This window comes from Camelus ferus, chromosome 16 (assembly GCF_009834535.1).
Source record: "Camelus ferus isolate YT-003-E chromosome 16, BCGSAC_Cfer_1.0, whole genome shotgun sequence".
Lineage (NCBI taxonomy): Eukaryota > Metazoa > Chordata > Mammalia > Artiodactyla > Camelidae > Camelus > Camelus ferus.
In genome coordinates, this window is record NC_045711.1 from 39,862,970 (window position 1) to 39,887,383 (window position 24,414).

A 24,414-nucleotide genomic window follows, 5' to 3' on the forward strand; every position below is an offset into this window, starting at 1 on the left:
CATACATACATACATACATACATACATACATACATACATACTACAACAAGAAAAATAGCAAATACAACAGAGCTTACTCCTCGCCTAGTATTGTTCTGAGTGCTTTACATTATTTAATCCTTCTAACTCTATGAAATAATATTATCCTCATTTTACAGAAGATAAAACTGACACACAGAGATTATATAACTTCCCCAGAAGTCACTGACTAGCAAATGGTGGTGGGTGAGTTGGAACCTAGGCAGTCTAACTCCAGAGCCTGTGCATATAACACTTGATTATTCTGCCCTGTCTCGTACCAACTTGCCCTGGTTAATTGTAACAGGGGTGGAGAGGCATTGCTAAGCCAGACAGCTTTCAGCCAATGACATGGCCAATCCTGAGTTCAATGTGAGGTAGTGCTGCTTCTGACTGGATCAGATATTCAAGTTCAGAAACACTGGCTGCTGAAATAGGAAAGAAGCCTGCGAGCCAGAGATGGCTCAAAAGCTAGACTGAAAAACAGAAACTGTGGCCAGTTCCAAAGAAAAGGACCTAGAAGCCAAGAAACAGCATGACCAGGAAATATGAACAATCACCACCAGTTACTAATGCTGCATATGTCCCAAACTCTGTCATATTTACCTTATGTTCCCTATAACTATTACAAAGACCCTGTGAAGAAGGTATATTATGCCTTCATTTTCTAGACAAAGAAACTGAGACTCATAAAAATGAAGTCATTTTCCTAAGCTCCATAACTAAATTAAGTGGCTCAGCCAGGATTTGAACCTAGGTATGTCTGAATTATGTATGCTAAAGGATGGTTTGGTGTGGAGGGGCGCTACAATCACCAGCCTCTCCATAACCTCACATTCTAGAAAAAGAAAAAGTAACACTTTCCAAATTGATGAATTTTGTTTCTAAAGGCAGACAGAAAAATATCAAAACTATAGCAACATCATTGAAATCTATGGTTTTTTTTTCAGCAAAATAAGCCTATAAATCATCTATTGCCAAATAGGTATAAATCCAATTATGAAGCTAATGACACATTTGATGCTTAAAGAGAAAGTAAACAAAAGTCCTCTACCTAGTGACACCATAGGCTGTTGCAAAAATTCAACAGCACACAATGTGAGAGAGCTATTACTCTCATGTGTGCATCCTGGAAGCTATTTCCTGACACATAGGAAGGAAACGACTGATGTGCTATGTACCAATCAGCCCTCAACATATGTGTGCTACATAAATGAAAGGAAAATGCTCCATGACATTTAATTCTACTTATCACTACATATGCATGCTATGGGAGAAGACATTTTTCATCTATAATTATTTTGTGAGAAAATACATGTCGGAGTTGGTACTGATAGAAACCTGACCAAATGTTTAGCAAAGATAGGTGGGACTGACTACAGGAACAAAAGGTTACACTTGAATGCCAATTTTCTGCTTGATTCCCAGAGAACAATTAGTAGACAACATGCACCCTGACCTTGAGTCAAGGATGAAGGAAAGAGTGAAGATCGCAAATATGATCAGGTCACAACCACTGAGTGAATGTCTTTTTAGTGAGAAGAAACAAGATTCTGCTATTCCATGTGGAGGTATGTTGCCTGTTGAAGAAAGACACTCCCACACATTTTTTTAAATAAAGGAAGAGATTTATAGTATTTCTTTGTGACACTCACAATGCCTGCAGAGGCATTTCTCTGCTTTTAACTGGATTATCTCAGCTCTGTGTTCACATTCTTGCCTGGCCTGAACCTGCCACTTCAAGGGGCACTGAGGCAGTCCACTGCCACGTGGGCCTCCCAGAGGGTTCTCACAGCATGGCAGCTGGCTTCCCTTAGAGTAAGTGAGTGAGAGAGTGAGAGAAGGCCAGCAAGACGGAAGCCACAGTCTTTTTGTAACCTAATCTCAGAAGTGACATCCCATCCCTCCTGCCCTAATCTATTGGTTATAAATGAGTCCATAGGTCCTGTCCACATACAAGGAGACGAGATTACACAGGCATGGATACCAGGAGGTGGGGACCACTGGGGCCCTCTCAGAGGCTGCCTGCCACAGTATCCATATACTTCATGGGTGTGGTTTTACTTGGACCAGTGTGTCACACAATTCACTAGCCCTTGGTCAGTGAAGGGCTCTACTCTTCCATATAGCATGGCCTGAATTCTCAGTGCTCTGTGATCCAGGAGGCAGAACTGGACCAGTCATGTTGGTGGCTGAAGATGGGTGTAAGGGCTAAATCAAACCCTAATTTAGAGGTCCAGGGCCCTTAGGTACACATCTATTATAGAGAAGGTGGGTTTACCCCTGCTCTTTTCAGCTGGTGTGACTGTTAGGTGGGATAGGTCTAAAACTATTACTCTCCCTTCCCGTGGCAGGGACAAAGGTTGTCTTCAGTTAGCACGCCCTTTTAGCTGGGATACACTGAAAACTGGATTCATCCCAGGTTCTCAAATGGAGTAGGTTTGACCTGAGAGGATGCTCCATCATTATGGACTGGGAGTTGGTTTTCAAACTTTAGGCACTGTTTGTTTAGGCCAGTCAGTCCAAATAAGAGTGGCCTGAATTGGGTCAGTGAGTCTCTTACTGATCTGTTCCACTAGGGATTAGAGATTGTTGGTTGTCTTCCAGTTTGCATTTTCCTCTTTGTCCTTAGTAACAAAATCCCCAGTTATTAGCTTGGCACATGGCTGCCTGAAGTAAGGACAACAGTGAGAAGTCTTCTTGCAGTTAGATGTGGTCATGTGACTGTGTTCTGGTCAAAGGAATTTAAGCAGTTGTTGGTATTGGCAATATAAGTAGTTGGTATGAGCCATTTTTGAGGACGTGTCCTTACAGGTGAGCACAATGCCCAGCTTTGCCTTTTTCCTTTGTGTTGGCTGGAACATGCATGTAGTGACTGCACCTCCAGCAGCCATACTGAACCAGGAGGTAACCTGGGGAGCAGAAGCCATGCAGGATGAAACAACACAAAAGAAGGACATGATGACATGCCATACCAATGCTGGGGTAGCTGTCTTTGGACTTCTTAAATGCGACAGAGACATAAATTTGCATTTTTGTTTGACTCATTTCTAGGGTTTTCTGTTACTCCTAACTGAATCTCATCCTAACTAATGATGTGGCTTGGTTCAAGTCCAGATCCTAAACATATGCAATTCAAATTTTGTCTTGCCGTGACCTGAGGTGGCCCACTACTTCCTGCAGTGCTCTTCCAGTGGGCAGGTATTGTCTCTAAGTATAAGGTAAAAAGTTACAGCAAACATTGCCAGGTTCCCACCGGTGATGGGTAAGGACGTAGGATGGGCAGACTGGCTTTGCCCAGAGCATGGGGGTGATATGCTGAGAGCCAGATGCACCTGCTGAACTGCAGGGGTGGGGCTAGGTTAAAGAAGGGGCTAGTCTTTGGGGTTCTCTTCAGGTAGTAGGACTAGCAGGAGGCTGTGGGGCTTTGAACGGAGCTCTCCAGGCGTCTGCCCTGGGTACTGCCTAAGTCCAAAGGCCTGACAGGTTTGAGATACGTAGGTCAAGTCTCCGTCTGACTCAGATATGCAGAGCCAGCAGGCACCTTTCAGAGTCGCCAGGGACAAGGAAGTACAGATAAAAGACAAATAAAGCGGGGAATAGACACAAACAAAAAGCCTATATCAAGCACCAACGTGGACAGTGTTTGCGTTGTGTGTGCGGTGCCAGCCAGAGGGCCCTGGGAAACAAAAGCTATGCCTGTTTTCCTTTCACGGGCCTCTGTTCCACGGTGTCGACGACTCGCTAGTGAAACCCACACCCGGGCTTATGCCAGGCTATGCTTAGCTCCCATTCTCCTTTCCACAGCATGCCAAGGAAATACTTGCCTCAGGGCATGCGGAGGGGACATTTCTGGGGTATTTAGTGCCGATGTTAGCAGTGGAGAACCCAGGATATCCATGAGTTTCTTAGGCTCAAAGTATCTCTATTGTAAAATGCAAGTCCTGCCTTGTGGAAAGGGTAGGAATTTCCTTTAAGGAAGAGGAGCATTTCAGCAAATGTACAACCTGCCATCAAAATTCTGGACTGTGCATATCTTTTTTAATGTTTCTGAACTGAACTTTAGTTTGATAAATTCACTCCACTATCTTTAGATTGTTCTATTTTGGTATATACTGGCCCAAGAATGCCTGTAGTTCAAAATCCATTCCCAGTGCCAATTATTTTAAAATATATTTCCCCAAATTAGGCAGAGGGACATTCACTAGTCCAGAAGGGGTCAGTGTGGAAGGCTCAATATGGAGTGCAAAGGGTGTGGGTCTTTAAGTCAGGTAGACCTGCACTGAAATCAAGACTCTTACACTGGAGTCCAAAGATACTATCTTAGTTGGGGAACAAGAAATGAAGGAGTGCATGCATGGAACTTAATGCATGTTACAAAGGTGACCAGGTGAGGAACTAAAAATATTGATAAAACCTTAGCAGGAAGCAGTTGGGGAGATGAAATGGAAATGCTGTCAGTACACTAGGACTTTATCACTCACAGCAGGAGGTCAATTGATAAATCAAGAAATGACGGTATTTTTTTCAATGAACATCCATGATGTGCCAAGAATGGTTTGGGTATTGAAGATACAGACATAAAATACTAAACTAAAAAAAAAAGTCACTGCCCTCATTATTCTACTAATAAGCTTATTGGTTAAAAATAGAGACATTAAGATGACTACCAGAAGAAACAGGAAAAAGTTTGAAAAGAGGTGCTTTGAGGAGTGGATTTAGGATATATATATATATACACACATACTTAGATACACAATTTTTAAAATTATTAACAAAACATTCTACTACCAGCTAGCTATAGATCCTTGAATAGATTACTTAAATTCCCTGGGGCCTCTGTTCTTTTGTATGGAAATTGGGAAATAATAAGGCTATTTGTTACAGAAGTACCTGGCAAAAGACAAAAGAACATAGACATTGGTGAGAACTGAGCATCCTGAAAGAACATGGAGCAGATATTAGTATGGTTTCCACTTGGACAATCCTGTGCAGTCACTGATGTAATTGTCACTGCTCACTAATGGACAGCTAAGGTGGATCTGCTGTCCTGACTGTATGATTGCCTCGGAACTTTCACAATTGGCTACCTAATCCCTGAGGCACTGAGGGCCTCATTACATAAGGGAGAGAACAATTGTGAATTAAAGAGAGAGAGATGACTGTCTGGGATCAGGATGTAATTAGTAGAAAAACACTGAAGATGTCAGCACAACAGAGCAAGGAGGATTGCTGACATCCGAGCTGGCTATAAAGGGGAAAGTGTATATATGTGATCGTCTGTGTGTTTACACATACACAAATACCCAGGGGAACGTCCTTGTCCGTTCTGTGATGAGTCAGTGCTTGTGTGTGTGGGAGGGTGGGGGAGTAAGTTAGGAGTGGGGTGCAGGCAGCACCTGTACTGGTAAAGGTTCTACTATCCAACCCTGAAGAGGAGAGCCCTGATTTGTAACAGTTACCCATTTCAATGGTGTAAATGCTCCCAATGTGGCCAATTTCAAACTACCAAGTTGAAGCCACTGAACGCAGAGCTTGGGGGAAAAGTGCAGTGTCAGCTCTTAGGAGTGGTACGAGCAGTCCCAACACGTTGCTGGCTGCAGGTCTGTAGCACTCTTCCCTCTCAAAAACAGAACAAAGCAAAAACAAAAACAAAACTTCTTACACTCATCTGCTTCTAAAGTTGTGGATATTGCTTTAGCATTTATTCCAGAATCCAATCCGCACATACCGAACAGAGTTGTTCATTTAGCCCTAGTTGATTATTTACTCCTTTGTAAAGTTCATGGCTCATCACAACTGATAGGAATTCTGGAGCTAGAGTTTTGTTTGTTTTTTTTTTCCCCTCCAAAATCTACACAATGGTTGGCAAGACCATCTGTTTTTTGAGAAAGCAGCCCATAGATGCCATAGACCCATCAGTGAGCCACCCTGCCCCTAAAGATTTGGCAAACTCCTCCTGGCCAAGGAACACTTTGATCAGGCAAGAAGGGGCTCCCTTATTTCTGGTGCCCCCACAGTTACAACTCTTTGGAAATTAAGTGGCTGCCCGGTTCTTTGGCATGGGTATGAATCTGTTTCTCATCCTAACAGGAAGCTCTCTCATTAGTCCCCAGACAGGCTTCCCTTTGAAACTACCCCCCACCTCTTTCCTCTCTGAAATCCTGTATCCTGGAGCCAGACAGGGCTAGATCCAAGCCCTGTGGGGCCTGATGTTTGTATATCTTGGGGAGGGGAGGCTTCTGTAAGGAAAAAAAATACAGTACTACAAATATAAAGCTACTAAGGTCAGGACCCTTAGACAGAGCCTGTGCAAATAAGGGTCTCCAACAGAAGCTTCATTAGCTTTCAGTAAATACGCCCCTGAAGCCAGACTACTCTCAAAAGGAAACTGGATGTTTGCTTGGGGATGGTGAGTGGCAGAATGTCCTGCTTTTCCCCCCCTTTTGGATGAGGAGGAGACTCCAGATCTCTGCTTAAAAACTCTGCCTTCAAGCCTGATACTGAGTGATACTATCTAGCTTCTTCTGAGGAACCCATTTTATTCTGCGTCACTCCTACTGTATTACATAGTGACTTCGCCACTGCTTGGTACAGAATAAACCAGTTATGCCTGTAACAGGCAGAGATCTGCCCCACTGGTCCTAGGAAATATCTTCTCTACCCACTAGCAAAGTCTAACTTCAGAATCACTGTGGATGAGAAGGGACCTCTAGTGGTAAACCTCAAAGGTCACATCACTGCCACCTTCCTCTGAAAGGTGCTCTGGCCTGTCAACTCTGCATTGTCAGTCCAAGAGGTGGAGGAAGGAAAATATAGGATAGATAAGAGGAATTTTCGGTTTTGACATAGTTAGGTTGTGTAGGATATGGAGGGTAGGATGGCTTCTGCTGCGTGATGTATAGAGGACATAGTAGATATTTTTCTGTATACTTTCAGAAAAATCTACCCATCCCGAGCATGACTGGACCCAGAGCTGCGCCAGGGAATGAAGGGACATAGGGGAAGCTGAAATGTGACTTTAGCCTATTTCCAAAGTTATAGATGTTCTGCATTTTGAAAGCCAAGCATACTACTGTGGAAGAGTAGATTTTAATCTTTTATTAAAATCATGACTCTTTTGAGAAGCTAATTAAAAAAATCAGAAACTATCCCCCAAGAAGAATACCCATGTGCACCTGCACACATGCACACACACACACACACACACATCTTTCTGCCTACAATTGAAGGATTTCACTAACACTCTAAAGCCACTCATAGTGGCTCAAGAAGCCAAGTTAAGAAACTCTAAAATAAGGAATTTGGAAAAAGGATACAGTGTGACAACGAGGAATCTTGAATGGATTCTAAACTTGTGTCACTTTGGACAAGTCCCTTCACCTTTCTGAACTTCATTTCTTTGCCTATTAAAAATGGGAGGATTAGATAGAAGTAGGATGCCAGATGTAAGACAAACATCTAGTTAAATTGGAATTTCAGATAAAGTATTTTTTAATATAAATATATTCCAAATATTGGCTTTGTCAAAAATTAACAGACAGTAGTTGCACAGGACATACCTACACTAAAAAATTATTCATTACTTACCTGAAATTCAAATTTAACGGGTGCTTGTATTATTTGCTAACTCTGGTACCCCAAACAAGTGGCCTTTCAGGTCTCTATTTAAGGTCTAAGATTTTTGGTGATAATGGAATCCTAATGGAAGATGGGAAGCTAGAGAACTATTAATTACAGTTTAAAAGCTGGAAATTCTGAAGTCCCATGACCAATTTTAAGCAGTCTGGTGGATACTCTGTCGGATTCTGGATGGAAAGTCACCATACTGGTTCCCTGCATTGCACAGAGAACCACTCTATCATCGCAAGGCTGTGACTGCCAGATTTCTAGCTTTTCTGTCACATTAAAACCCTCAGTGGTCTTCCCGCTGACCTGGGCAGATAACCCTGCTGGCCTGTGACCCGCCAGCCATTTGCTGAACTGCTGCCTCTGTCACATCAAGCTTGGTGCCAGCAGATGTGAAGGCTGCAGCTTGAAGCCTTCTGGAGATGGCGCTGGTCGGCAGTCAGCTGCGCCACCCCTCAGGTCTTTCCTCCTGGTTGCCTGTGTCCCTCTCCTGTTCTTCATTCCACACAGCAGGAAGTACCATGGGGCCTGTGCGCTCACAGAGTCCATCTCCCCAGGGCAGCCTGGTGTACACATTTTTTTCTGGGGCAGAGCACCCAGCTGGCACATCTTATTTATCTCCGAGTGGGATCCTCCCTGTCTTTCCTCCCTCTCTCCCTCCCTCCTTTCCTTCCTTCTTTCCTTCCCTCCACTACTGTTTCCTCTTGAGCACCCACCATGCACTGGGCACTGTGCTAGGCACTTACCCTTAGCTGAGGGGCATCTACCTTCATCGCCCTCATCAATGCTTAGTCCCACAGTCCATAGTTCTCAAAATGATACCCCTGAAGCACCATGTCAGTCACCTGGGTGCTTGTTAAAGATGAGATTCCTGATGAACGAAGGGTGCCTGGAGACTCCCCCAGGTGCATCTTATGCTCACTTAAATCAGAAGGCCATGGCTGCCAGTTCTTGGACCCCCTTCTCTGTCCAAAACTGGAAGAGCCTGATGTGGAGCAGACTTTTTCTAGTCACAGGAATTTCCAGATTCCAGGCTTCCTGTCTTCTCTCCCCCTGGTCCTGAGCTACTTGTGGAAGATGTGGAGTACCGGACTCTGGTAATCAACCAACTACTTAAGCTTAATGGTAACTACTAGGCTTAACTACTTACGGCAAAATGGTTTCCTCTCTCTGTCAGTCCTAGGAAGGAGGAATTTCCTGAGAAGACTTAAATGGTCTAGGACAAATCATGCCACTTCTTTGACTCTCCAGAGGGAGCGCCATGATACCATTTTTAAATCTGAAAATGCACTCTATGGATCCTGACCATGGTTAACTTTCCCCTCTAGAATGTAAGGTCCTTGAAGACCAGGAGCTCATTTTTGTATCTCCCAGGGTACCCACTTCACATTGTGGAGTTAAGGTAGCACCATTCATTTTACAGACATCATAGATTTGGATAGTTATTAAAACAGTTCTCCACAGATGGCAGTAGACTGACTTGCAAAGCCAAGTCTTACTAATTCATGAAAAAGATATCATATTGGTTTGGATGGGACTGGCATTCCCAATGCTTAGAGTACTCAGCAAACAGTAGACACTCAGTAAATATCTGCTAAATACTTTTCTCCAACATTTTAGTTATGACAATGTCAAACATACAGAAGAGTTGAAAGAATAGTACAATAGTACTTTATACTCCTATTTAGATTCTAGATTCAGTAAATAACATTTTGCTGTATTTGTTTTGTGTGTGTTTATTTTTTGCTGAATCATTTGAAAATTAGTTGCAATCATCATTATTATGACTTAACCCATAAATATTACAGCAGGCATCTCCTAAGAATGAGGACATTCTCTTATACAACCAGAATACCATTATCACACCTAAGAATAATTGACCATTATTTCCTAATGTCATCTAATATCCAGTTGTAGTTGATATTGGTGCCCTACCCACATTCCCTTGGCCTAAGTAGAGGGTACCTGTAAACTGTTCCCATGTAATGGGTGACATCCTGAGTGTCTGCTTGGACATCCACAGCCAGACCCAGAGAGTACACAATGCCTTCACGGAACAGGCTGGAAATGCTGGGCAGTCAATATCCCAAGAGTGTCCCCTAACCAATGATGGAGAGAAGTTTGTGGATAAATACTCAAGCTTCGTGAGTTGATTCTGAGATGTGTTCCACACAACGTGTCAAAAGGGTCCACAGCGACAGTTGCCCACAGTAACCTGTTCATTAACACATCCTTTATTAGGTTTCTTTCCTTCCCCATCTCACTTCCTTACTGTGCTTCCTGAGATCACCTTTCAATAAACTACTTGCATGCAAAGTTTTGTCTTCGGGTCTGCTTTGGAGAGACCCAGAACCAAGACGTCAATCCATTGCTAAGTTCATTTAAAAATGATAATAGCAAAACACAGTGCCCATAGATCCATACAGAAGCAAACGCAAAACCTGCTGACATGGTGCTGGCAACCCAGCCAACAGGAAGTGCTCTTAGTTATGATTCTCACTGGAACAATGCTAGAGTGAGGCTGTGTTTATTTATTGTGCCCTGCCCAGCCTATATTAATAATAGTAATAACTGTGACTTAATAAGAGCTTACTGTGTGGCTGCTTCACATGCTTTATTTCACTTAATCCTCACAGTGACCTTGTAGGGAGGGCACTATTATTATTCCCATTGTATTGACAAAGAACCTGAGGTCCATAGAAGTAAAATAACTTTATGAAGTCACACAGCTAGCAAGTGGCAGGTGTCTGCTGTGCTTAACCCAAGTGTTAAAATGTACAGATAACTGTAAATATTCTCTTATTCTAGTCTTTTTTGTGTGTGTAAATATATATATATTTCTAGTCTTGTATGAATGGGAATAATAGTACTTTCAGATAAAATTCATGTTGTAACACCACTATAAACATATATATTTTTAACCAAAAAAAATATTATCTTCATATTTCTAGTTCTTGAAAGTGTAAAGCAAGGATTCCCAGTCAGGTGAGTGCCTCAGAGGGATAAAAATTTCCCCTGCCATGCCCGGTTTGGTACAGTTTATATACTAGGCTTGGGTGACCAGTGGTAAGTAATACTTTCCAGCATTATTTAAGTTGTGTGGAATCTTCCAATGTTTTGGCTGCTGTGAAAATCAAACTTCCCCTCAGACTTGCCCCACTGCAATTCTCAGGCTGTCAGATTATCAAGCACAGCCATCTAACTTGAGCCTGACAACTTTAAGTGAGATGTGCAACAAATTTTTGCACAAGGTCAGGCTTTCTTAGAATGATGACATCCCTGTTAGTAATATCTGACCCCACCTAGTGACTTAAGTACACATAAAAACTTAGATCTTAAGATGTCTTTCCCAATTACTGTCTTCTCTAAGAGTCCACAGAGAGAAACAGACTTTGAACCCAATGTATTTTATTTATTTGACCTTACTGTCATAAAGTGTTCAAATTCAAGTATTATAAAGATGGTAACAGGAAAAGGATCATGGTTCCTGGACAGAGGAACGACTGGCCAAGGAAATCAGCTTTTCAGAGCTTAGCAGGTAAGTGGTAAGATTTTGTCTTACATAGAAACTAGAGAGTCATGAAAATTAAAAACAAGTCAAGTGAGGGAAATTCATTTTGAAAAGTTGCTGTCTTGAGGTGGAATGGAAAAGGAAACAGCAATCTTTTTCCTTAATAGGGAAGGTAGGATCTGCCAAGAAGCCCACACTCTCAGTATTTAAGCACCTACAGTTCACAGTGCTTGAGAAAACTATCAATGACCAAATTCTGAAATCATCACAGAGTTAACAATGCTGTGACAGAAATCTAACTGGCAAAATTTTTTAATTACCAAAGAATCAATAGTGTCTTATTGAAAGATTGATGTAGGCTTGCCAGCCAGAAAGGGTGAGCTTGGCAGGAGCAAAATCCGCCCCTGTCATGACAGGCCTGGGATGGGGAGGGGCAGAACCAGCACCCAAAAGTCACAGATACATTCCAGCTCCTGAATGTCAGTATTCGTGTTAAGGAGATAGAACTCCTAGTTGCTAAGGCCTGTAGAGTGGCCAGGGACTGGAAGGGATTAATAGCAGCTTCTTAAAGGAAGATATTATTAATTTAGGCAGGAGGGTAGTTGAACATGGCCTTAGGAGTCCTGGATTCAAATCCTGACCTTGACATTTACAAATTATATAATCTGACATTTGGTCAAATTGTATAATCTCTTTATACCCTTACAAGAGACCTCAAGAAGGTTGTTAGGGGCTTAATTGGGATTGAAATAGTGTATGTAAAGTGTTTAGCACAGTGACTGTTGCTTAGAAAGCATTCATACATGTTTCTGCTGTATTCTTAGTGGTACTGCTGAAAGGAACTGATAGATACACGTCTTTCCCAGGTGGAAGCAGGGAATATCTTTGGGAGAGGGATGGCAGTAGCAAAAGCACAGAAGAAGGGAGAAAAGAGGCCTGTGTTACTTATTATTCTTAGTCCATGCTGGGTCAAGGGGGAGGTGTGTTATGAGGGGGAAGAGTAGCAAAGGGAAGGGGGAAAGCAGAGATTAATGTGGTTTGGAACTAGAAGCTGTGTTGCAATTGAGTGTTTTCTAAGGTACAAACCATTTGAATCTACGGGATTTCGAACAGTATTAGCAGAGAGCAACTATATAAAAATGACCCAGGAGAGGCTTTCAAAACAAGAATTACTTTTTTCAGTAGGAGCTGTCTGAGTAGAAAGCAAGTTTCATTTCTCTTTCTATTAAAATGACATTCTAGAGATATCAATGTCTCTAGGAAAGCTTTCATCTTCCCCAGGGCTGCCCTGTAGCTGCCCTGCATCTGATAGCCTATATCCTTGTGGTTTCCTTTTTTGCTGTCTAAAAAAAAAAAAAAAACAAACAAACAAAAAAAAACCTTAATACTGGAAGTACTTTGAACTTAGTAGTCAGAACAGGGTTGTTTAATTAAAAACTAGAAATAGTACCGTTATAACTGGGATGACTCATCTGGGACTTTATTTTAAATATATAATAGGCAAGAGGAAGGTTCATAAACTCAGTGTAGACCAAAGTACAGAACCAACTGCACTCTTTTCCCCCTGGCAGATCAGACTCAAATTCATTAAAGATGGCACGGAAGACCAGCAGCCTGATGCAGACGTGCAGGCTTCTTCTCTTAGTGATTTTATTTCTGCCATGCGAGATGACAAGTAAGTTAACATTCTTTCTGGTCTCTTTTTAAATAAGGAAAATTTCAGGTTAAAAAATGATCAGTGGGCATTGGGAAAACACAAAATTCAAACTGGAATGACTACACAGTTGGTATGGCTCAGAGTACAGAAGATAAAATAATTAGAATCAGGAATGCAAGACCAAACTTGTCCACAATCCTATCATCTAATCAGAAATGTTTTCAAATCAGCTTTTGCCCAGAGACATTTTCAATTTTGATATTTTTACAGGAATTGTTAGAGATGTAATTTACATTGTGCCTGTTCACCTAGTATTATGTCTTAAATGTTTTTCCATTTTGCAATAGTCCTTTCTTTCTCCTTTGCACTTCCCCACTCCCACCCCCTTAGTATGCTATTTCTAATCCCTTGAAGTAAACAGTTTAGGTCTGGTAAGTATTCCTCCACCTATTTCTCTATTTTTATCAATCCTATTCAATATATAGATACGATTTTTCCCAAGACTTTTCCATATGTATGTGTGTATGCATGTGTGTGTGTATAAGTGGGGTAATTCCATACATAATGTTTTTTAACCCAGTGGTTCTCAAACTTCATTGCACATTAGAATAGCCTGGGGGTTTTAAAAAACCTAATCAATGCCCAGGTTATACTAATATTAATTAATCAGAATGTCTGGGGGTGGGAGCCAGGCATTAGTACGTTTTTGAACATTCCCCAGGTGATTTCAACGTGCGGGAAAACTTGGTCATCGTCATTTTAACCTTCTCCTTTTTAAAATTAATAACACATTCTAGATCCTTTTCCTTATAAAATCATATAGACCGAAATGACTATTTTTAATCGTTGCAGAGTATTTCATTGTACTGATTTAATATAATCTATTTAACCAAGTCTCTAATTATGGCCATTTAGATTGTTCACTCTATATTAATAGTTTCTTCCTGCACTCCCAGGTTCTGTTTTAACTGTGAATGGTAAAACTGAAAGCTATACGCTGGACACTGAGCCTGGACTCCAAGAGTCTCTGAGATGCGCTGTTCAAAACCATACCAGAGAGGAAGAACTTCTCTGGTACCGAGAAGACAGGAAAGTGGATTTGAAATCTGGAAACAAAATCAACTCCAGCTCTGTCTGTGTCTCTTCCATCAGTGAGGATGACAATGGCATCACCTTCACCTGCAAACTGCAGAGAAATCAGTCAGTGTCCGTCTCAGTGGTGCTGCACGTCACCTGTGAGTGAGGGGAAAGAAACCGCTAGTCGGTCTGTGTTGTCTGTACGACATGAAGTGGTAGATGAACTCTGGGTCTGAAGAGTATGTGCATTTTAACATTTGCTTGATGCTGCCAAATTGCCCTGTGTATGCTCCTAACAATGCATAGGGGGCCTACTTCACCTATTTCCCCACACCCTCGTGAGCCCAAGCATCCTCAGACTCTGAGAATCTGCCAGCCTGATTTGAAATTTTATTCTCATTTTCTAAATTAAGAACGAGGGTGTTCACCTTTTCATATACGCATTGGCTTTTCATGTTTCTTTCCTGTGAAATGCCTGCTCATGTCCTTTACTCAAGTTTTCTACAGGTTATTTGCCTTTGTTCTTATTGACTTATATAAAGGCTTTGTGTAGGAAGGAAATTAGCCTTTTGTCATTTTGAATTGTAACTACTTCTTTTATTTATTTTTGACATTTTCAAGTAGTTCTTTTTTTGCCATATTTGAAATTTTAAATGTTTATGTATTTTAAATTATGAAACTTTTCTTTTGTGGTTTCTAGCTTTTGTGTTCTATTTAGAAAGATATTCATTGGGAATCTTTTAATGTCACTTTAAAACCCTCAAAGGTGAAGCTCTTTCATGGTTGGGTTCCAGGTATTGGTAACCCATTGGTGGCACTATCTGGAGTTAGTGGTCCTTTGAATGATTCTATGGAGGCGATCATGTTGGTGGTTTGGGTGGAAAGCTGGTTCTACATGAGGGAGGTGTGGATGGTGTGGTGAGGGGTGATGTGAGAGAAGGTAATAATATGGTGTGGTCTGGTAGAAAGAGCTCTGGACTTGAAACCTAGTAGTAAAAAGTCAAAGCCATTTGACCCTATGAGTTCAGCAAACTTTTCTGTGAAAAATTGATGCCATTGCTCCTGAGATAAAAAGGTGGAGAAAATGTCAAGGAATCCATTTCTGGAATCTGCTAGCTTGAGTCTCCAGAGTAAATCATTTGCATGTTCCTGGGAAAAGGAAATTTGTTTTTTATTTTCTATGAACTGATAAAATGTGATTTTTAGCAAGCTACCTCTTTACTTAGTTAGAATCCAAGACTGTCAGGCGACCTTGGAGGTCCTGTAAGCCCTATAAAATGACAGATGAGGAAACTTGAGGCCAAGAATGAGGGCCTGAATTATCACAGCTTGAGCTGCGAACAGAACACAAATCCCCAAGCTCCTAATCTAGTACTATTCCCATTACACCTTCTTAAGAGAGACATGGCAGAAAGGCCAATAAAATGATTCAACAGCTCAAAGAAATGATTTTCATTTTCCAGCCTGAATACACATTTAAAATTATCTTTATTATAACCTCCTAAATATTATTGTTGCATGTGTATATAAAAAACCAATTGGTCAGTGATTCATAGTGACAATAACTGACACAAACTCATCAACCAATAAATCAAAATGAGGTCATAAAGTGACAAGAATATCATGTACAATCCTGAGGAAGTATTACAGATTATTGTTACAAATGGCGCATGGAGAACTAAATGGAAGTTGATAGTACACTGTTTGGAGGAGGGTGGGCTGGAACTTCCTTCATACATTGTTGCTGAAAGTATAAATTGGGCCTCTTTTGCAATATCTATCAAAATTTAAAGTGCACCTACCTGACCGAGGGTTTCTACTTTGAGATGTTAACCTTGGAAAAATACATGCACATATGCATAAAAAGACATATACAAGGAAGTTTATTGAAGCATTGTTTAGCGTTTTAAAAATAAAAATAACCTGATGCCCATCAAAATAAAATGATTAAAGAGTCATATATTACATTATAGCACTTGAAAAGCAATGAGCTAGATCTCTGTGATTCAGTGTGAATATATTTCAAAAGCATACAAGTTATTGAGAGAATGAAATCTCTTATGTAAACCCTCCTCATCCTCCTAAAACAATACAATGTATTTCCTATGGGTACATCATACGTATAAAACCTATTTTTAAAAAACTACAAGTATTACATCAAATTCATAGCAATAGGTACCTGTGAGAAGTTAGGAAGTGACCAGGATGGAGTCAAGGAGTTCCTTATCTTTACCTGAAATATATTAATTTTTTAAAAAGGAAATACTCATGTATAACTGATATGCTTTAAAGTTAATCTTAAATAGTAAAAAAAAAAAAAAGGGAACAACTAATAAGACCCGTCCATAAGTGGAACTGGTATATTTTGGCAATTATATTTTCTACTCTCACAGCTTCCTTCATATCTGAATACCATATTACATCCGTGTTGGATGTGGATATAAAATTCAAGAACATTCCAAAGAGCAACAAAATGTCATTCTTCTGAGAGAGTTATTAATAGCATAGCCTACTCAGGGTCTAATTATTCAGTGTGCAGATTACACAAGCTCCTTTTTTCCTCCTCCTCTGCCTCTATCTCATTCCTGCTGCCCACTTTTCATGCATTTTATTACTCTTCTGTACCTTAGCCAAAAAAAAAAAAAAAAAAAAAAAAAGAAATGTAAGGAGCATGGAGAAGAGGGGAGAGTCAGCTCAGCCATTTCTCCCCTTAGATGTTGGAAAGCCCTGGTGGGAGTGAGGGTTGGATTTATTTGGTGAAGATAAATGTGTTTGACTATCTGTGGGTCTACATTTGTCCTTATCATGGAGGGAGTAAGGAGTTGCTTACACAGAGGGATGAGAGGGACTCAAGGTCACGCTCACCTTCCATAGGTGCCAGAGTTACCACGATTGGAGCACCTTCTGGGGGGAGGACATTGTTTCTAGAGGAGCACTGAGGAGATGCAAATATGCATTGTTAAAAATGTGCCCAGGGCAAGGGTGGTTAGACAAAACACAAAAATGGAGTGTGTGAGGAGCCCTCAACACCACCGCCTCAAATGACCACTACAAAAATAATGGTACTAGCACTGTAGTAAATTCTTTACAGGCATTAATTCATTTAATCTTCACAGCAACTCATGAGGTAGGTGTTATCCCACTTTTTAAATAAGGAAACTGAGCAGTTACTTAGCAGCTAAGTAACTTTCTCAAAGTCACAGGAAGTGATGTAGATGGAATTAGGGCTCACAGCATTGCCTTTTTTCTTAATACTATATGGTTTTATCCAACATTAGCACAGACTGATACATAGCATACAGTAGGTACTCAATAAATTTTTGTCAAATGAGTGAATGACTTATGAGATAGACTGAAGGAAGATCTTGAACATTGACAGTAAACTACTGCTTATCTTCTAATTTAACCTAAATGCTTGAGTCTTGCAGTTCCTCCTCTCCTAAGCGGAGATGACTTCCAAACAGCTGAGGAAGGCAGTAACGTGAAGTTGGTTTGCAATGTGAAATCCAACCCCCAGGCTCAGATGATGTGGTACAAGAACAGCAGCATCTTGAATTTAGAGAAAGACCATCACCAAATCCAACAGACAAGTGAGTATCTTCAACTGTCAATCACCAAAATCCAGAAATCTGACAATGGAACCTACACCTGTATTGCAAATTCATCTGTGGAAATGAAGACCAAGGACTTTCACCTTATTGTCAAAGGTAACTCTTTTATTTATTTATTTATTTATTTATTTATTTATTTATTTATTTAAATATAGTTGATTTACAACATATTAGTTTCAGGTGTACAGCATAGTGATTCAATGTTTTTATAGATTAGACTCCCTGTAACATAATCCAAAATAATGGCTATATTTCCTTATGCTATAATATCCTTGTTGCTTCTATTTTATACATAGCAGTTTGTATCTCATAATCCTATACCCCTATCTTCTCCCACCCCATCCCCTCTCCCCACTGGTACCTACTAGTTTGTTTTCTATATCTGTGAGTCTGGTTCTGTTTTGTTATATATACACACACACACACACACACACACACACACACACACACACACATATATATATATACACACACATTTATTTTTTATTCCACATATAAGTGATAATATATAGTATTTGTCTTTCTCTGTCAAATGGACAGAGGGCATAATACTCTACAGGTTCATACACAAAGGTAACTCTCTTTTTAAGTAATACCTAGCATAGTGCAAAACTCAGACAGATGCTCAGTAAATATTTTTCATGACAACAAATGATGATGACAATTATGATTAGTAGCTAGGGTTTTTTGTTTGTTTGTTTGAGAATTATCTCCATCCAAGGAGGTCTCCACTAAGAATTCTGGTCCTTTTTAGGGGAATTATACCCATTCCATACAGGATACTTCTTTTTGAGCAAAGCTCCTTTTCTAGAAACAAGTAGTAGGAGACAGTTCTGTTTGGCTTTTATGGAAGAGTATCTCCATGAATTCTCTTAGGTAACAAGGTTTGTAGGAACTAGACTTTTGAGTTAACAGCCTAATGACAAACAGAAGAGAAGTCATAAACACAAAGAAAAAAGATACTGACTAGATAAGAAAATGAATCTATAAAATCACTCCTAACTCTGAAATTGTAAACTTTAGGCTAATCAGAAGAAGGAGTGGAGGAAAATGGGGGGGAAAGTCCCTTCTCTTGGCTTCATGCTTCCTCTACCTAGGTTTGTGACCTCTGCAATAAGAAGGAACAAATGAAGTTTGAACAATTGTTTTTCCCTCCTTATATTTCTCATTTATACAGAATGAGAAAGGCGAGATACCTGGTGTGGCAGATGCAGAAAATGCTCATGTACACATTTCCTGGTCTGAGGCCAGTATGCTAGGAGCAGCCAAACAAGCTGAAGTTCCTGTATTTTGTTAAAACATCATTCACTTTGTCATTTGCCTCCCTGTGCCCACTCATTGTCTTTCTTGCCAGATCCCAGGAAGCCAACTGAACCCCTGCCAGAAGTGTTGGAGGTGTGACCATAGGGCTTTTTATTGGGGTACCAACAGAGCGGCTGGTGGGAAGGAAGAGCCGCTGCCGACTGAATGCCCATCACTGTGATTACTGGCGTGTTCAGTAATTTATCCTGCAGAGCAGTGACAGTATACCCAGGGGCTACTTGCTTTAAAAACCAAACCCACAAATTCTTGGTTAAGAAGGAGTCATAATTGCTCTATGTCACATTAAAAACATACAGCTTGGGTGGCAAACAGGATGCCAGCTTGGCAAATTAGCTTTTAGGCGGGCAGAATCCTGTTTTGGGTGCTCTTCCAAACCAAATGGTTTTTCTTATTTCTTTTTGCTTTATTGCTTCCCTGGCTGTTGGCTGCCTTAAGAGCATAAGCACTCTGCTGCTGGTGCTCAGGCTAAATGTCAGGTTTGCCATTAGCTCTCCCAGCTTCACAGCTCAGTGGGGTAGTTTCTAAATGAGGCCACACAAAGTGGAAAATGACATCACAGAGCTTTTCTTGAGCACAAGATTTTAGCCACATGTTGGGATTATTTTACCATAATGAACATGGGCGGTGGCAGGGGGCGAGGATACCAGGTCTGGTTACAAATAAGAGAGTAAATGGGAGAGATGCGGTTACACTTGCCAAACTCACTTTCAACAGAAACTAGGAATCTAAAGTGAGCCAATAGCTCAAGCATTTTATTTCAGTTTGTTTATGGAATGAAAACTGTCACGTGTGGCTTCATGTCATTTAGCTTGGTAAAAATATTCTGATCTGTAACTGAATTCTGATTTTTTATCCTAATTGGCCCACCTTTGCCTCCCCTCATTTTCATATCTTTCCTTGGCACTGAAAGTAGAAGGGGTTTCCAGTAAGAAGCCCTTGGGTGCCTCCCAGGGCTGGCTATTATAGAGTCAGGGCTCACAAGAAGTCACACTGAGCAGAGTTTCTCCAGAGGTTTGGTGCAACCCACACCCTCATAAGAATAATTTTTAGCAACAGCCAAAAGAGAGCAAGAGTAAAGGATGCTTAATCTACTTACTCCCTAAAATTATCCTGAGCAGGAACTAGACACATAATGGAGAAGAAAACAGTTAAAACAGTGAAACACTTAAAACAGTGAAACACTTAAAACAGTTAAAACAGTTGAAAGATAAGTGTTAGTGTGTCATACAATTACGGAGGGGTAAATCCTATTTCATAATCTTGAGGCACATAGGGCTTCAAGATTAAATCTAAAGATTCAAGATTAATCTAAAGTTTTCTCTTCCCCTTCTCCCTTCCTTTCACCCCTTATATACTATCTCATGACTCTTTGTCCTTTATAATACTATCTCAATCTGCAGTTTCTGTTTTTTTAAATGTCTGTCTCTCCCACTAGAATTTGAGCTCCACAAAGGCAGGAGGCTTCCATGCCTGTCCTATTTTTTGCAGGGCTGAGGACAGCGCCTAACAAACAGTAGTCATTTAGCAAAAATTTGTTGATTGCACTCAATCCACAAACTCACTTGTACAATAAAAAATACACGGTTTCCTATAAATTCCAAAAATTTTACCTTAGCCAAGATTGGAGCCCCTTCCCCTCCTAGGGTGGCACCAGAATCCAGGGGCTTAGACAGAGTCATTTAAATACCCTTGTTGATCTCAACCACTCTTACTTTTGAAAGGTTCATCCCATATCATGTCAAACATTAAAATGAAGCACATGAAGTATACCTTTTTGCTGAGAAAATTTTGAAAGGATATGTATAACTTGCATACATTTTGAATTTTATTATAAATAAGTTATTAGTTTGGCTCTTGAGGTTTAAACATCATTATTATTATTAACAGTGGGGCTATAGTTGACACAAAGTTACATTTTATAGATGCTTAAACATTTATTAATTTTGATTAATTTTGCCACTTTACTTTTGTATTTTGGAGCAAATGCTTTCTTTCCAGGTCTCTTGGAAATATTTTCATAGGCTCTTGGAAAGCTTATAAGCACAGGCACTGTGCCTGGAGTGCCTGGTGAACAAAATAGCTCTGAGCTTACCTGGTGTTCGGAAAATAAAGGAATAGGCTTTCATTTCTAGGCTATCATGGTTGGTGCTGCTGTCTGCTGAGCCCAAGTTAGCTGTACGCTCTCTGTTCTTCCATACCATTTACAGACGAATGAAAATCTTTGCCAAAGTTGGGAAGACTGATACTTCAAATTCTACTTCCCCAGAGGCACCAGGCAGCCACCCTATTTAACGTCTTCTCACCTGCTTGGGGCACTATCACAGTACAGCTACGAGGGTCCCACTGCTCCTGGGACCCACAGACCCCTCTCTCCTTAGTCTAGCAGGTTCCTCACCTTTTCTCTTCATGCTCTTAAAACCTTCCTTCCCCTCTTTCCCCCTCAGGGATACCTCCCAATATCTTTTGGGCTTTTCAAAAGACAGGAAAAAACATTGCTTTCACTACTTGTGCTTTATATGATGAAAATTATGAAAGAAGAAAGCACAAGATGATATGACTACCTGCTTTGGGGAGTTATTCACATTACAATAAATTATCCTTCCAAAAAGGAATGGATTCAAAACCTGTCTCTGCTCGTCACTAGCTCTGTAACTTTGGATGAGTAAACTAACCTCTCAAATTTCCTGGTTCCTCACCTGTAAAAGAGGACAACAATACCTTTCAGGATTGTTTGGAGGCTTTAATTAAGAGGATGAAAAAAATGTTAAGTGCAAGGCACCCTGGCTGGAATACATTAGAAGTACATAAATTAGAAGCATATAAATGTTAGTTTCTCATTTTCTGTGTTTGCCATTTCCAACAGATAGAACTTCCACTGTGCCAATAGAACCCATTATTGCTGCATGTGTTGTGGTCTTTCTGACCTTGTGCTTCGGACTGGTTGCTAGAAGACACAGAATAATGAAGGTATCTAAGTATTCTAAGCTAAAAATTCATCTAAATAAAGGCAGAGAACCGGTTATAGAAGTGACTATAGCGTTAGGACCCATACTTGGACAACTTGGTCTCCCTACCATGAGATCTAAAGTGAAAGTCGCTCAAGGGAGTAAAAATTGTACATATATTGAGTGCAGCTTTACAAAGAATAGACAAAGTGCATTTGGATAAGACCTGAATGAAAATAGCTGTGGTGTTAGAAGTAGGGGCTGATTTTTCTTCCTTCTAAAATTCTCTTTATTGTTGCTATGGTGCCTTTGGTACAATAAATAAATATGAAGAGGCACATCTGCTCTGGATTCAGAGATCTGCATGAAAAAGATGGCACCTTGCAGTACAGCCATATGCCTTGCTGTGGTGGGCCGGTGTCTGAATGGCTGAATGGTCATCCTTGTTGGTTAGCATGATGCAGAGCAGCTGCATGCACAGGTTAATGCTATGCATTTGACTATATGAAAGGGAGGTAAATGTGGCAGAAAGCCTCTAAGTCTCTTCTCGGTCCAGCAAGAGGCACTGTCCTTGAAACATATGGTAATTGGGTGTTATTCAGGGGAAAAATGTCTCCCAAGAAGAAATCCACCCCCCTACCAATTCCAATCCAAAGCAAATTTTTCCTACAAAAAAAGAAATACTCGGTGGTAGGGAGGGTATAGCTCAAGTGGTAGAGTGCATGCTGAGCAAGCATGAGGTCCTGGGTTCAATCCCCAGTACCTCGATTCAAAAACTAACTAAATAAACATAATTACCTACCCCTACAAAAAAAGAAAAAGAAAGAAAGAAAAAGAAATACTCAACTACCTAAGAATCCTAGAAACATTTTGATGTAAGAATTACATCTCTAGAGCAAATAAAAATGATTAATGTGGTTAAAGAGGTAACACCTAGACCAGTGCAGAGATGGCTGTAATCTTCTACTTAAGATGAACAGACATTTGGATTTCCTGTCCTTAGAGCCACCTTGATGCATTCAAAATGTTTATCCATGGGCCTTAGCAAAACAGGCAAACTCATTGCCCTTGTCGTGTTTGCTTTCAGCTCTGCATAAAGAATGATGATCCTCAAAGTGAAACAGCTCTGTAAGTACTCTGGGCTGGGGCAAATGATTTTCCATAAGAAGTTGGGTAGCAGTGGTTTATCATAAAGCCCATCCTGGGCAAACTCCTGAGATGGGAGGTGCTAGAAGGTGAAGTGGTTCACAGGGGAGTGGAGGGTGGAGGAGAATCTTCCTCCACTTTAAAGGAAGACAGGTGAGGCTAGGTTGGAAGGTCGCCTAGAACTGAGAATACCTGAGAATAAGCTACCTCAATTTTGGGCGAATGCTTGTGCAACTGCATTTTATTGCCATATAATGTAAATGTCTGAGAGGGCTTACCCTGGGGGGAAGCCACTGCTGTATTCTCCTTCACAACCAGGTCAGAAGCCACATTCCTCATCCTAAATACTGCCTTCTCTTTGGAGCTTCCCTTAGTCTGTTGGCTCTAGTGTACATGAAGTGGGCAGTGGGTACAAAACACAGAGGCATTCTTTCCAAGAGTATGAATTTTGTTTTGTATTTTTGTCTTAGTGCTGTGATCATTATAATTAATTTCTCGATTCATTTCAGATGAGAAAGCTGAGATGCCATCTAATACAGCAAGAGTTTTGCATCAGGACTTCCTTGATTTATGTAGTCCCATCTGTATTTATTGCTATTATTAAATTCATTCCTGTCAGATTGTCAGAGGTTATGAAGAAGTGTTTCATTAAGCATTTAGCAGTAGTTGTTATGACTAATTTGATACACTTGCAGAACATTTTCAGAGAGAAAACTGTTAAGCATGAAAAGTAAGATTTTGTTAAGTCTTCTCCTTGAAGGATATGTTAATTAATTGAGATTTGTTCTGAAAAGGTTAGTACCTATTTACATTTAGTATGTATTTTCCTAGGTAGAAGACTAACAGACATTTGGGTTTCATAAATCAGTACAGTACTAAAAAAAGAAAAAAATTAAGGGTTGGGGGGCAACATAGAATGATCAATTTTTTTAAGTTGTCAAGGAAGCACAAAAATAACATCAATTATCATCTACCTTCACTGTCATTTCATAAAAGAAAAGTTTTAGGACTAAAAAAGGATATAATCTCAGAATATAAGATACTCCTTTAAATGGAAAAAATGTAGTGTTATTAAAAAAAATCAACATATGTCCTTCTTTATCCCATCTCATCATGGTTGACACAATAAAAAACTTTGTGAGATTTATGTAGTGATGAAGATGAAACAACAGGGGACAGGGGCTGGCCAGCATGTTGGTTTCCAGGTATCCTTTGCCCTTTTTGCATAGCCATTTGCAAAGATGCAGTTGTATTATGAATCAGCCTGTATTCTTTTCATATACCTCAATTTAGAATTGCAGCTCTCATAATTTATCACTGACTTTCCCCAATTCCATTCCTTCTTCATTTTTTTCCGTAAGAATTTCTGTTTCACTTTCCCACACAACTAGGGTAGGTTATTGGGAGAGGCAGCACTGGCTAGAAGCAGCTTTGATGCTCTGCTGTGCCCTCACTCTGTCTTATGAAAAAAAAATTTGTTTTTGCTCTAATATTGCA

General features: G+C 40.3%; 1 protein-coding gene across 1 annotated transcript; it reads left to right on the top strand.

Annotated features, from left to right (window-relative positions):
• The first annotated feature begins 11,039 nt into the window (after positions 1-11,039).
• On the top strand, positions 11,040-24,060 carry TMIGD1 (transmembrane and immunoglobulin domain containing 1). Its single transcript, XM_006184967.3, has 7 exons — positions 11,040-11,185; positions 12,730-12,833; positions 13,772-14,050; positions 17,321-17,599; positions 21,690-21,793; positions 22,859-22,899; positions 23,427-24,060. The coding sequence occupies exons 2-7, from the start codon at positions 12,752-12,754 to the stop codon at positions 23,428-23,430; spliced, it is 789 nt and encodes a 262-aa protein (XP_006185029.1). The 5' UTR covers positions 11,040-11,185; positions 12,730-12,751; the 3' UTR covers positions 23,431-24,060.
• The last annotated feature ends 354 nt before the right edge of the window (positions 24,061-24,414 follow it).

Bases quoted from the DNA above. Each gene is read 5' to 3' on its own strand.
- TMIGD1 (XM_006184967.3), top strand. From the start codon at position 12,752: ATGGCACGGAAGACCAGCAGCCTGATGCAGACGTGCAGGCTTCTTCTC. The intron at 14,051-17,320 runs GTGAGTGAGGGG...TGAGTCTTGCAG, and splicing joins AGTGGTGCTGCACGTCACCT to TTCCTCCTCTCCTAAGCGGA. The intron at 17,600-21,689 runs GTAACTCTTTTA...CATTTCCAACAG, and splicing joins CTTTCACCTTATTGTCAAAG to ATAGAACTTCCACTGTGCCA.